The sequence below is a fragment of the Erinaceus europaeus genome, chromosome 10 (assembly GCF_950295315.1).
Source record: "Erinaceus europaeus chromosome 10, mEriEur2.1, whole genome shotgun sequence".
Taxonomy (NCBI): Eukaryota; Metazoa; Chordata; class Mammalia; order Eulipotyphla; family Erinaceidae; genus Erinaceus; species Erinaceus europaeus.
Window position 1 is genome coordinate 24,303,088 of NC_080171.1, and position 15,305 is coordinate 24,318,392.

At 36.1% G+C, this 15,305-nt stretch overlaps 1 protein-coding gene across 3 annotated transcripts in view; it reads right to left on the reverse strand.

Moving 5' to 3' along the window:
• Positions 1 to 15,305, reverse strand: part of RIC1 (RIC1 homolog, RAB6A GEF complex partner 1) — a 96,670-nt gene that overhangs the window by 24,812 nt on the left and 56,553 nt on the right. For all 3 annotated transcript variants that reach the window (XM_060199310.1, XM_007536075.3, XM_016193872.2), the window contains exons 11-15: positions 13,872 to 14,024; positions 12,132 to 12,335; positions 2,484 to 2,522; positions 2,086 to 2,196; positions 283 to 372 (exon numbers count right to left, since the gene is read on the reverse strand). In XM_060199310.1, the coding sequence (XP_060055293.1) occupies positions 283 to 372; positions 2,086 to 2,196; positions 2,484 to 2,522; positions 12,132 to 12,335; positions 13,872 to 14,024 (597 nt within the window). The remainder of the gene's footprint in view (positions 1 to 282; positions 373 to 2,085; positions 2,197 to 2,483; positions 2,523 to 12,131; positions 12,336 to 13,871; positions 14,025 to 15,305) is intronic.

Genomic DNA, 15,305 nt, shown 5'->3' on the forward strand with positions numbered 1-15,305 from the left:
CCAGTCTGGAGTGGACATCTTTAAATAAACTTTATTGCTTTTAATTATCTTTGTCAACTTTTACAGAGAATGCTAAATTTCTTGGAAAAACTTATCTTTAAAGTTCTATTTCTTTAAATTTTTATATAGTAATGGAAAAGAAAATCCTATCAGTTAAAAAATATCAAGCTCTTGATTTAAAAATAAGATGTTGACTTTTTCAACAGACTGTTTTTGTATAAAATCAAGGGAAGCTTAGTAGTTTTTAAAATATAAAAATCTTGTTTTTGAGAGAAAGCTTACCTCCTCTTGACGGTCATTTATGTTATAACATGCAAGGACAATAAAGTCATTCCACCAGGCTAAGCCACCTGTCACAATCATATTTTGCTCCTGAAAAAGAAAATTTAGAAAAAAAAATCATCTTTATTTGTGCTGTCTGCCAGGAATTTCATAAATACACTTGTAAAATGTTCCTAAATCGACAATGCTCTCTATTCCCACAATTAAACTTTACTCTAGGACCTTTATTAATAATGATCCATAACCTATTTTTAAGAAATAAATTATTTCTGGTGACTGGGGAGATGGCTCAATTGGTAGAGCATTGGACTTGTTACATGCTTGAGTTTCCTGGTCTGACCCCCAGCACCAACATACTAGAATGATGCTGTGGTTTCTCTGTCTCTCCCTCTCCCCTGTGAAACTCAAATGTAATAAAATACAACTTTTATGATGCCGACCAGACTTCCCTGGACAGACGACCCCACCAATGTGTCCTGGAGCTTCACTTCCCCAGAGACCCATCCTACTAGAGAAAGAGAGAGGCAGGCTGGGAGTATGGACTGACCACTCAACACCAATGTTCAGCAGGGAAGCAATTACAGAAGGCAGACCTTCCACCTTCTGCACCCCACAATGACCTTGGGTCCATACTCCCAGAGGGATAACGAATAGGAAAGCTATCAGGGGAGAGGATGGGATATGGAGATCTGGTGGTGGGAATTGTGTGGAGTTGTACCCCTCCTATCCTACGGTTTTATTGAAGTCTCTTTTAAATAAATTAATTCAAAAAATAAATATTTTAAAAGAGAAATATTTAAGTAAATTAGAAAATATGCTATTCAAGGAAAAATATTATTCAAAATGATTTCACCCTATATAGCACCATTATTCCCACATTCAATAGACTTTGGTCTAAATTCTGACTTTACTGTTTACCAGTCACTTAACTCTGAATCAAGCTTCTTAAAATAAGACAGTAACAAAACTCCTCATAGGACTGCTATAGAGATCAGTGAGAACATTATGAAAGTACCTTAATGTATCATAGTAGGCACTTATTAAATGCTAGCTTCCTTGCTTTTCCTTTTATTTAATTCTGGCGAAATCCAGCTGCATGTTTGTATGTTATCCAAATATATACCACACACAAACAAGCAGGGAGTAAACTCTAATTCTGTGGTAAAATTTACTCTAATCACAGAATAAACTTAAACCTGAATTCAGAGTAAATTTTCCAGTTAAAGTAGTCTATGATTAAAAACAGATCAACTATCTCAATGTGAATTCCTTTATAAATGATCAACTAATGAGCCATAGAAGACAGTATGGCAGACTTGCAATTCTGACATCTCAGAGGTTCAAGGCTTAATCCCTGACACCATCATAGGTTAGAGCTGAGCAATGTTCTGGTCTGTCTCGCTCATGGAGATGAATGTAGGGAAGAGAAACAAAGTTTTTACCAAAATTGATACTTTTTGGACAAGAGGGAGAGAGAAAGGAGGGGGAGGCAGAGGCAAAGGGAGGGGATAGCACTGAAGCTTCCTTCAATGCAGTGGTGGCCAGGCTAGAACCTGGGTCACACACATGGTAACGCAGCACATATCTGAGTGAGCTATTTCACCAGTCCCAGAGTTGATTCTTTGATACAGTACATCACTGAAAAATATCTCATTTTTCTTTATTTGGAATAAAGAAATGTCTTCTCTATTTTTAGTAATCAAGCAAAAGTTTACTTTATAAATTATATTTATAGTTCATTCTTATGTTAGCAGTTGTTTTTATACTCTAAGACATAAGATTTTAAATTTCAAAAAGACTAACCTGGGTAATGTTTCCAAAAAGTTTCCATTTTTTGGTGAGTAAAGAGTAATGTGCAAAACCAAACTTGCCAACCACAGCAATATTCTGTCCAACTTTATCAATAGCTGAAAACTGATTTAAGAAATAATTAGGAACTCTTCTTTCCATGTACATATATTTTATGAGGTGTAACGCCAAGTACTGAGTGAGGCTTCTGATAAATTTTGGCTAATTAAAAAACCCAAGCAATTTTATATAACCTAACTGACAAAATTATAGATGTTAATGCATTAGCAATGTACAATTCATGATGTATTAACATTTCTCTTTGAAATGGTTCTTTTAAAAGGTTCAATTCCCAGAATGCCTTTTACAACAAGTATTCAGGGAAAGTTAATACTGATAAAATAACAACTTACCCGTATAGGCCAATTGCTCTCTAGATACGTGCTGGAAATCTACAGAAAATAACATTAGTTTGGTAAGACTTCTAAAGTGTATTTAAATCATTCAAAACATTAGTATTACAATGAGATTCATCTTTCTAACAATGTTTAAAGTGTAGCCCCCAAAAAACTGGATATTGGGAGCAGAATACTTAGAACTTATCATTTTTATACCAGCCAAAATTCCAACTTCTCCTATCTTGCCGATCTCATTGTAAATTTTCAGAAAAAAGGATTTACTTTTGTCTATCTTGTTTTTATTTTAAATAACAAATGCTAAATACAGACTGACAACATATTTTTAAAGAAGTACAAGGACAGGCAAATATTATGCAGCTGAACACACAGTACTTGGGGTCTGTGGATTTGAATAATATATCAATCCTAAGAATCTCATGTAATAAAATCAACCTTAGCAAATGCGTCTTTTTAATGGTAATATTTCCTATTATTCACAAAATTTTTTCTTGTTGAAAAGCAAATTATTTTTTAAAAATTTAAACAAAACATGTACTAAGTATAGAGTGAAATTTCTACTGTTAACATTTTTGCTCAGTGATAGCCACTAGTTAGTTTTTATTGTTTCTGAACAAACATCCATATACATGGAATATATAAAAGCTATGGTTTTTAAATGGGATGTTTAGTGTTCTATAAGAACACAATATATTACACATATCAACTGTTTATTTGCAATATAACTAGCAGATATATTTTCCCATGTTACCTTTCTTACATCAGTGTATAAGGTATTTTTTATAAATAAGAGCGATAAAAGCTAATGAAGGGGATCACTGTGGCTAAGATCAAGTGTAGTAAAAGTTAATGAGGGGACCAGATGGTAGCAAACCAGGTTAAGCTCACACAGTATGAAGTGCAAGGACCCACCCAGGGATCCCGGTTCCAGCCCTGGCTCCCCATCTGCGGGTGGGGGGAGGTCACTTCATAAGCAGTGAAGCATGTCTGCATGTGTCTATCTCTCTCCCTTCTCACCCTCTCTCTCCCCTCTCAATTTCTCTCTGTCCTATTCAGTAAAAATGAAAAAATGGCTATGAGGAGCAGTGGATTTGTAGTGCTGGCACAGAGCCACAGCAATAACCATGGAGACAAAAAAAAAAACAACACTCCTATGCTGACAATGGGCCACAGATCAAATCGATGGGATTTACAGTTAACAATTTTTATATACTTTCCCCATATTTGGGAGTTACTCTCTTCCCTGATCTAGCTTTTTGGTCCTTTTTCCAGCCATGACATCATCTCCCCAGACAATAACTTGGATCCACAAAAAAAAAAAAAACTGGTATAGTCATGTGCCCTTTGGAATATAACTAAAATAGGCCCACTATCTATAAAATGGAGACCCCCCCCAACTCATCATCTGAACTATTCCAGCCTTTAAGTTCATGATTAGTCAACAAGTTGTTTGGCTTTATATGCTAACCTTTTTTTCAGCCACAAGGTTCCAGATGCTAAGATGATGCCAACTGGACTTCCTTGGGCAGACAACCCCACCCACTGATGCATCCTGGAGCCCCACTTCCCCAGATCCCTGCTCCACTAGGGAGAGAGGCAGGCTGGGAGTATGGATCGACCACTCAACTCACATGTTCAGCGGGGAAGCAATCACAGAAACCAGACCTTCCACCTTTTGCATTCCATAATGACCCTCGATCCATACTCCCAGAGGGATAAAGAATAGGAAAGCTATCAAGGGAGGGGATGGGATATGGAGGTTTGGTGGTAAGAACTGTGTGGAGTTGTACCCCTCTTATCCTATGTTTTTTGTCAGTGTTTTCTTTTTTTATATAAATAAAAATTAAAAAAACAAACAAAACTTAATGAATTCTCTGTGAGGTATCATGTAGATTAAGTAAATTCTAGCTTTAATTGAGACAGTTATCTTCTGCTAGCCTACTGATTTTAAATAGTTTTCGCGACCAACTAGTGAGTATGGGGTGAAAAATAACAAGACCGAAAAGAATCTTCTGTTCTTGAAACAAGAGAAGATTTAATGTACTGAAATTTATTTTCCTTTTTGCTCATAGAGAAAAAACTACCATTAGATTTTTAAAATCTAAGCCATCTGAAAAATCCAAGTATATGAAATCAAATTTAGTAAGATTCTTTGTAGTAAAGACAAAATAAGACTTCACTTATGTAAAATCTAAATAAATTAATGGCTTTTAGTTTTAAGTAGCTCAGAACCTTACTATGGTTTATGAAAGAGTATCTTTTTTTTTTTTTTTTTTTTTTTTAAATTTTTTATTAAAGAAAGGATTAATTAACAAAACCATAGGGTAGGAGGGGTACAACTCCACACAATTCCCACCGCCCAATCTCCATATCCCACCCCCTCCCCCGATAGCTTTCCCATTCTCTATCCCTCTGGGAGCATGGACCCAGGGTCATTGAGGGTTGCAGAAGGTAGAAGGTCTGGCTTCTGTAATTGCTTCCTCGCTGAACATGGGTGTTGACTGGTCGGTCCATACTCCCAGTCTGCCTCTCTCTTTCCCTAGTAGGATGGGTCTCTGGGGAAGCTGAGCTCCAGGACACATTGATGGTGTCTTCAATCCAGGGAAGTCTGGCCGGCATCCTGATGACACCTGGAACCTGGTGACTGAAAAGAGAGTTAACATACAAAGCCAAACAAATTGTTGAGCAATCCTGGTCCCAAAGCTTGGAAAAGTGGAGAGGAAGTATTAGGGAGGTACACACTGCAAACTCTAGTGTACTTCTGCTTTCTTACTTTGGTGCCATACTCCAAACTCGGTCAATTTCTGCTTTGCGTTTCTACTTCTTTTTTTTTTTTTTTTACATGCATAACATTCCCCAGATTCCCATTCAACAATACAACCCCCACTATTTCATTCATCATTTTTCATGGACCTGTATTCTCCCCACCCACCCACCCACCCACCCCAGAGTCTTTTACTTTGGTGTAATACTCCAATTCCATTTCAGGTTCGACTTGTGTTTTCTTTTCTAATCTTGTTTTTCAACTTCGGCCTGAGAGTGAGATCATCCCATATTCATCCTTCTGTTTCTGACTTATTTCACTCAACATGATTTTTTCAAGGTCCATCCAAGATTGGCTGAAAACGGTGAAGTCACCATTTTTTACAGCTGAGTAGTATTCCATTGTATATATATACCACAACTTGCTCAGCCACTCATCTGTTGTTGGACACCTGGGTTGCTTCCAGGTTTTGACTATTACAAATTGTGCTGCCAAGAACATATGTGTACACAGATTTTTTTTGGATAGATATGTTGTGTTCCTTAGGATATATCCCCAGGAGAGGAATTGCAGGATCATAGGGTAGTCTATCATGTCAGATATGAGAATAGCTGTTCCTGCCCTTTTTTGTGGGCCATTGGCTTGAATGATAGTTTTCCATCCTTTCACTTTAAGTCTGTGTTTGTCTTGTTGCGTTAGGTGAGTTTCCTGTAGACAACATATTGTTGGGTTGTGTTTTCTGATCCATCTTCCTACTCTGTGTCTTTTAATAGGTGAATTCAGGCCATTGACATTTATTGATATCAAAGACTGAAGATATTTTAACACCATTCTTGTAGAGTTTTAGAGTGTTTTGATATGTGTTCTATTTGTGGTGGTCTGGTTGTTTATAGGAAACCTTTCAGAACTTCTTTCAAGGCAGGCTTGGTGATGGTTGCTTCCTTCAACTGTTGCTTGTCTGAGAAGGTTTTGATGCTTCCATCTAGTCTGAATGACAATCTAGCAGGATATAGTATTCTTGGCTGAAAGCCTTTCTCATTGAGCACTCGATAGATATCTTGCCATTCTCTTCTGGCCTGTAGTGTTTGGATGGAGAAGTCTGCTGCTAATCTTATGGGTTTTCCTTTGTAGGTGACTCTTTGTTTTTCTCTTGCAGCCTTGAGGATCCTTTCTTTATCCTTATTCCTTTCCAATCTAAGTATGACATGTCTTGGTGTCTTTAGGTCTGGGTTAATTCTGTTTGGGACCCTCTGGGCTTCTTGAATCTTTATGTCTTTGATGTTGTCTAGACTAGAGAAATTTTCAGCTATTATGGCCTGGAGAACGCTTTCTTCCTCCCCTTCTCTTTCTTCCTCTGGTAAGCCAATAATGCGTATATTGTTTCTTTTGAAGTCATCCCATAGGACTCTGTTGTTGTTTTCAGCATCTCTTAATCTCTTTTTGAGATCTCTTACTTCTTCTTTAGTTGTCTCTAATTCATCCTCAATCTTGCTAATTCTGTCTTCAGCCTCATTGATTCTATTCTCTCTGCCCTCTACTGCTTTCTGGAGTTCATCTATTTTGTTGCCCTGCTCTGATACTGTTTTAGCTTGTTCAGCTAGTTGCCTTCTTAGCTCAGCAATTTCAGCTTTCAGCTCTCTAATAACCATGAGATTATTAGAATTTTCTTCCATATTCTCATTTGTTGTTCCTGCAGTTCTGATTACAATTTTTTCAAATTCTTTACTCACTCCTGTTATTATTTCCTTAGCTAATGTTTGGATGTTGAACTCGTTGTTTTGTGCTTCGCCCTCTGGAGGACTTTTAGCTGGACTCTTGTCCTGGTTCGAGTCTCCATTATTTTTTCTTGTTGTTTTAACCATTTTATATAAGTTAACAGTTTTTTCAATCCCTGAGTTGGAGTTCAGTGGTGTAAAAGCCTTTTTTTTTCCCCTGTAGGCTATGGTAGCCTGAGGGCTTTTAAACTATCAATAGGCTTCTTGGCTTAATCAATGACTCCTGACCAAGAGATAAAGCAGGGTGTGGCAGAGATAATCCAGTGGTTATGCAAAGAGACTTTCACAGCCCTTCAGCTATGCCACCGAGGTATAGGTCTTCTCCTGAGTTTCCCGGTTAGATCTCTGTGCCCTGGTGTCCCTCCCTGTTGCTGCTCCAGATTCTGAGGGTAGTAGCAATGGAGACTCAGAGTTGTACTTGGTGAGTCTCTGGGGAGTCCTTTCCTCCCTTCAGCTGTCCCCTTGTTGGTGGAGCAGACTGGAGGTGGTGTCTCCACTGACAGACTGTCGAACTGTTAGCAGTCACTTAATCTCTCCTTAGGCCCCTCTCTCCTCTCTGTCACCAGCCACGCGTGTTTGTACTCACGGGTGATTTACTGGGTTTCTGTGGTCATTCTAGTCTTGTCTTGTTTCGGTCCGGGTGGTCTCCTTTGGTATTCCTAGTTGATCCCGAAAGAGTATCTTATATAATTATAGATAATAGTGTCATGATACATGCCTAGATAATGCTCAGCAGACACACTAATTGTATATAATTTTTTTTTTTAAGAAAAAAGAATATAGAAATATAGAACTGTATATAACAGATGTGGTCAACTAATAAAATTTACTAAGACAGGTAAAATTAGTTCAGAGCAGTAGTAATCTGAAGTAATGGTCGGAAAGCTGTAAGTGGAGAAAAAAATGGGGGGGATGTGAGTGGGGCAGTGAAGATAATATAACTAGACAACTGAAGAAGCATGCACCTAAGTACTGGCTTGTCAGAAAAGTCATGATGCATTTTTCTATGCAAAAATGCATCCTGACTTCTCTAACCCAATATAATTAAGCCAGCTACCCAGGAAAATAGAAAGAACCTATCCTCCAAGCCAATGTTTTCCACGTATTTTTAAATTGTATGTAGATTGTGACATAGAATTCAGCCACAGGGGATTTGTAGGAACTAAGGTTAAAGCTTATCATGATTGTAATCTGAAGAATGTCTATAGTAAGAGACAATTTATTATTATTATTATTATTTTACCAGAGTACTGCTCAGCTCTGGCTTATGATGGTGTGGGGGATTGAACCTGGGGCCTCAGAGCCTCAGAGCCTCAGGCATAACCACTATGCTATCTCCTCTGCCCTGAAACTATACTTTAAACCTCAAAAAAAAAATATATATATATATATAAGGGGTGAGAAATAGGAGACAATTTATTTTCCAAATTCAAAATAAGTTTAAACAATTTTTTAAAGATTTATTTATTTATGAGACAGATAGCAAGGGAGAGAGAAGGAACTAGACATCACTCTGGTACATTTGCTGCCAGGGACTGAACTCAGGACCTCATGTCTGAGAGTCCAATTCTTTATCAACTGTGCCATCTCCCAAACCACGAGAGAACAGAATCTTTATTCTTAAAATCTTAGTACTTTCAGTCACTTGAACAATCTAAATCGACACACTACATCCCTTTAAAGACATTCTGTTGAAACTAGCCTCCTGTATGGACTATTTTCATCTAACTGGTGAGAATGAGCTATCCTAGTAAATCTGATCTGTGAAAAATGTCAAACTTTGTACATTTGAAATATATTGTAATAACAAGACCAAATCATTTATAAATAAAATAGCTTTTAAAATCTTCTCAGTTGAACTCCCAAATGTAGTGCCTAATATAAACATTTTAAGTGTTTACCTCCTACATTCTATGAATCTTACTATTTCTGAACAGTTTGCCAGATTAAGTATAAAATCATGGATGATAATGATCCATGCACCTTTTAGAAATAAATGTTTATATTACCAAAATGCTCAGTATTAAAATAAAGGGCAGTTCAATTATTCACAACAGCCAAAATATAGAAGCAACCTAAATGCTGACTGACAGATGACTGTATAAACATTATGTGACACTTACTCAATGGGGCACTACTCAGAAATTAAAAGAGCTATCGTGGGGGGCCAAGCAGTAGCACACCGGGTTAAGCACACATAGTACAAAGTTCAAGTACCTCAATAAGGATTCTAGTTCGAGGCCCCAGCTCTCTACCTGCAGTGGCAAGCTTCACAAGCAGTGAAGCAGGTCTGCTGGTATCTTATCTTTCTCTCCCCATCCTCTCTCAATAACTCTGTCCTATCCAATTAAAAAAAGAAAAGAAAAAGGGTATCATGTCCATTGGGACAAAACTGATGGAACTGGAAGTGATTATGCTTTGTGAAATAAGTGAAAGGCAACTACTGGATGGCTTCACACATATACAGAATATAAAACATAGAAAACTGGAAAACATGAACTTGTAAATAATAATAAGTCAACCTATCTTTAAGACCTTGGGAGACAAAGAACTTTAATGGTGGGAGTAGTAAGGAACTATACCCCTAACGCCTTATAATCTTACATATCACTAAAATAAAAAGGAAAATAAAGGGCAGTTCAAGAAAAAACACAGCCCCAAACCATGTGTTCTTATAAAAACAATTTCACATAATTTGTGCTCTGTCAACAAAACACTGTTGAAATTAAAAACAACAAAAATCTTGTATCTAAGAAAGCTAGACTTAAGAACAAAGCATCATTTCTACCACACAGCTACTATTTCTGCTCTTAACAAGTATGTGTTTATTTTCTTTCTAAGGAAAAAACATAAATAACATAGACTTCTGTGGCTAGGAAGCTACTAAGTATAAGGTAGAAGGTTCAGACATAATGATAAATCAGCACATATAGAATGCAGCAGAACTAGTTGAACTCATTTAACGGACTGCAAGCTGTACAGAAAGCACACAACGTGTAAATCATACAAAGTCATTTTGCCAGAGAAAGTAGCTACTTAAGCTAAATAAAATCATCTGATGAAGGGGAGAATTAAGCAGGACCAATGATTCTTCAGGGAATCGTTACTATGGGCTAAAAAGCCTGGAGAGTAAATTGTTAGTATTATATGAATAGTGTGAGTTAAGTCAGCCTCTCAAAATGCCACCAAAACACTGCATTGGTTCATGTGACTGAAGTGCCAACAACGTATATGGCAAGTCAAAAAAAAAAAAAAATCAAACAGAGACATTCTAGGCTTTAATTCAAGGTCAGCAGTATATGATTCAGCATTTAGTATGTAGGTCAAACTGTTACTTTTATTTATATCATAAAAAGGATAATTCTGCCACTACACTACTCTGTGACCTTTTCAAGTCATCTAACTTCATTGAGTCTCATATATAAAATCCAGTTGGACTACATGATCTCAAGGGTCTTCCAGCCCTAAAAATTCTATGAGTCTCTTAGAATTTAATTGTATGGTGAGATATAGCTGGTATTTTTATTAGATATAAGAAAACTAAAAAAATTAGGTAAAGCTGGTGTTAAGTTCATCCTTTTTGAAAATTCTAGTCATCTAAATAACTGAATGACAGAATCTTACAAGCACTTACTTTGTTTTAAAGCCATATACTCAATGCTAATTTTGTCTTCTAAATAGATAGCTAAGAAGCACAGAATCACTGAATTTTTGAGCTGGAAGGAAATTCAATTTGTGTTATTGCCTGATGGAGTTTTGAGTTCCAGACCTACCTTCTTTGATCCTCTGCTCTACTTGGCTCTCTGGCAACACAGACCTGGCTAGGCAGAACTGGCATTGATGCTAGGTCAGTGTAGAATGAATAGTTCAAAGTATGGGGAAATGAAAATAGCAGAGAAATGGCTATAGGAGAGAAGGGAGCAGTGGAAAATTTTAGTCAAGGAAGTAGATGATGCAGTTTTATTTAATAATTGTTACTAATTTAAAAATGGTATGCACATTGTTCTGATTTTATGAATTAATGTAAGTTAAATACATTTTTTTTAGTGTATACCAAATGTCAATTTAGACGATACTCCTTCAGTTTTTCATATAATAATCATTCTTCCATTTCTCATCATCTCCATCAATGTCAACTGAAAGTAGCATGGAGCTGTGGTAAGCTACTACTAGTAAAGTAAAAGTATAGAATGTAGAAAAAAAGAACTGCAGAAAGAGAAAATGACTAAGAGAAACTAGTTCAAGAGTAGATGCCAAAGTTATCTGGGCATTTTGGTCTCAAAAGAGAGGGGAGGAACACTTAAAATTTGAAAATTAAAAGTTTTAAGCTACTCAAATCAATTTTATTTAGCTTATCAAAATTTAGAATCCCCATGCTATGTGACAATCTATCAAAAAATAAAATAAGAACTATCCCAGGATGAATATTTCATTTGGGACAAGATAAATAGTAAATTTATTAGGCTGGCAAAACAGCTCACCTGGATACAGTGCTGCTTTGCTGTGTATACAACCCAGGTTTGAACCTGGTCCTCACTGTATTGAAGGAAGCTTCAGTACAATGATTTCTTTTTTTCTTTGCCTCTCCGTCTCTTATCTAAATAATAATAACAATCACAGCAACAATAATAATAGACTTACTAAGAAAAATCTGCAGACTGATCACAAGTCTACAATTTTGGTTCAAAATCAGTTTATTTCAATTTATCTTCATTAAGACCACAAGGTCACCTACACAGGGTATTAATTGTGGTTGTCATTTTCCATTACATATCTGCTAATGAAAATCCAGAGCTATGTTCCTGCATCCCTTTCCCTAAAGGACAAGAAGTAAACAGTTTTATTCAAGAGGGCAAAAATTAAAACTTCATTTTTAAACTGTTCACTACTTAAATCAGGTGTGTATGCATGTGTGTGTGTGTCAGTCATATACTATCAAGTGGAAAGAAATAAGACAAGACAAGAGCACAGAAAAGCAAGAGAGAGACATGACAGTCAAACAGTTAAAAGAGTCTCACTTTTCTACTGGAGCAGATGAAATATTAAAAATCTGCTCTGGATACTATCTTACCGATTACAAAGTCAACCGAGTAACTGAAGTCTTACCTGTACCACATGCCAATGCCGATGTCCAAGTAAAGTGCTTAGACCCTGAGACTCTAAACCGCCAACTGCAAATGGGCTCTTTCCTCGACAAGGTTTACGCTCAGAGTGTGTTGAAGAATTTCTGGGGTTCTGTGTTTGTGAGGTCTCTCCACAGTTCAAGTATAATCGATCTTCCCCCTGAAGCAATACTTGCTCTTGGTTACTCTAAATGAGGGATAAAGGAAACAGAGGGTAAAGGAAAAAGCCAATAAAAATAATAGGTACAAGTTAAGACAGTCATTTGATTTTACTATAGAAAATTTACCAAATGTCTAACACTAACTTTCTTCACAGAGAACAAGACTATATAATGATTTCACACACTGTTATATTTAGGGATAATATTTTAATGATCACTTCCTAGTGTAAATGAAATCTTTGATAAGGTCTACCTTACCATATAGATTCCAAATATACATCCAGGTCTATCACTGCTACAGTGGTATCTTTTATTTCTACCTAAAAATGACAGTTTTATCGGAAAACTGAAGATCTTACTCTTTACAGTTTAATTTTACAGGAAATACTTCAGAATAGCGACAGGAAAGCATATCCAATCAGTGAGTTAGTGTGCATGTTCACTTATGTGCTCACACAGTACGAAGGGTGAATTAGGAAGAGTGATAACTAGATGCTGGAGAAATCTTTCAAATCATGGGGATGAGGAAGAGTAATCTAAGGCTATGCCCTTATTTAGAACTTAGGGAACGCCGCCTGATTAGTGCCAAGGACTGTGCCAGGTTCAGAGGAAATTCAGGTAGTTTCGACTTTTAGTGATTTACGCCCTATTTTTTTTATTAGAAGGCCAGTGTTCCCCAATACAGGCAGATTATTCACTGACTACATAATCAGAAAGGTTATGAGTCCAAATCAAGGGTGCTTTTAAAATATTTAGGATGGGCAAGGTGAGGGATATTCTTTCTCTTCCTGCTGAAGATCATTTTACATTGCTACCATAATGAAATCTGAGATCCAGGCTATTCTTTTTCTTCTTAATATGTTGTAACCTTTAATTAGAAGTATTTTAACACCAAATATTTAAAATCCCAAAGATGACAGATATTAAGATATATACTCGTCATATATGTGATTACAAATCATCAGCATATAGTACTAGCATGCTAATTACCAATCAGTAAACAATAAGGACATTATAACTTCAGGCACTGTTTTCAGACACAATTTATTTGACATATTTACTTCAAGTTCACAATTAGATAAGCTTGGGAAGCATTCCCTCTTATATACCAACTCCTGGATTGTCAACAACATACTAAAAAGTCTGATGCCCTACAATAGACAGATCTCTGCAGATATGTAATTCCTCTATTTTATACATACATGACAATAGAACTTTATCTTATCCTGTAAAATTACTATGGATATTTCATGTGACTAGGCCTAACAAGACCACACTTTGGGAAATGCTATTCAGATAAAGATTAAATTTTATTCATGTTAATCAAGTAAATGTATAAGCATTAAGTTCCCTTAAATTGCCTGTGATCCTTTTAAATCCAATCCTGTTGAGAAATAAAATTTTCATGTAAATTTAATATACATTAAAAAGATCAAAAATCACAGAAAAATATACAAAAGAATATGCCAATTTAAGAATATTAAAATTATCTGTGACATAAGATTTTAATGTTTAAAAAGTATGAAAGACATTAAAACAGAATTATAGTTAGATAAGCTTACCATACAGGGGTTTACAGTGAGCACACTTTTGATAAACTGAAATAGCAGAATCCCAGGTTGTTTAACTAGACTCTTGGGATCAGACTCAATTTCAGTATTTTGAGAACCAAATCCACTGATTACCCACAGGTGATAGCCTTCTGCACCCCAGCTCTGGAGAGAGAAAAAAGGAAAAGAGTGATGGAGCATTAAAAGCAATTAAATGATTCTGGTATCTTCTAGCTTCAAATACTCAGATTGTGAAGTAACCTACAATTTAGGAATTATGGCTTCTGAAGAGTAGAGAAATCATGGCAGGAATCATACTTGTATGTACTACATCTTAACTATCTCCTTAGATAGCCTCCTTAATTACTTTTTAACTTGAAGTGTTAAAAAAAAACAAACAAAAAAACTACATACTAATCTTAGCTCCAAATCCAAAGAAATTCTTACCTACTGTTATAAGTTCTCTATTAACTCATTAAACTGCCTTTTTCACCACTTAATGTTTTTAGACAAAGACAGACTTCATGTAATGCTAGTGGTTACAATAGGTTATATCCTCTAGCCTAAGTATATAGTAGGCTGTGCCACCCAGGTTTATATAATGACATTCAATCACACAATGATAAAGCTGCCTAGTGATGCTTTTTTTTGAAGAACATACCACCATTTTTAAGCAATGCACAAAGGAAATCCTTATAGAGAAATAGTATACTTACTTGAAGGCTGATAAAGAACCACACAAAACAGATATAATTTTAAAAAGAACAAAGAACACTGAATTGGAAGTTATGAAACTATAGTTTTTTCAGTCCTGGTGAGGCTACCATTTTGTTGTATTAGCCTGGCTAAGCTATTGGGTTTCTTGGGATATATGCTTTTTTTCTTCAGTAAAATTGCAGGTACTTATATGTCTTTTAGGCCCAGATGATTTTAATATTGTATGGTTAAATAAATACTATGGTCAAAAAGTGTTTAATATTGTAGTCACTAAAGATTAATGATTCCTACTTTCCAAAGTCATAAATACAGTAACAACAGTGAATAAGGGTATCTGTAAATTACTGCAAAAATTACAAAGCTTAATGCAGTTTCTCTATGATAAAAGCTAAACCAGTTAACCAAAATGGCAAAATTCTTAGTCTGTAACTGAAATATAAGCCTCAGGAGGCTTGCATGTTTTCATAAGAATCAATCAATAGTTACTGAAAAAGTGCTTGTTAGACAATGTGTTTTAGGGGCTGGTGGTGGTGCACTTAGTTGAGTATATGTTATCGTGTACAAGGACCTGGTTAAAGCCCCCAATCCCCACCTGAAGTGGGGGAAGCTTCACAAGCAGTGAAGAAATGCCGCAGGTCTCTGTCTCTGTCTCTCCTCTTCAATTTCTCTCTGTCCTATTAAATTAATGGGGGTGAAGGGGGTAATGGGTTTCAGGAGTCAAAGATTTGT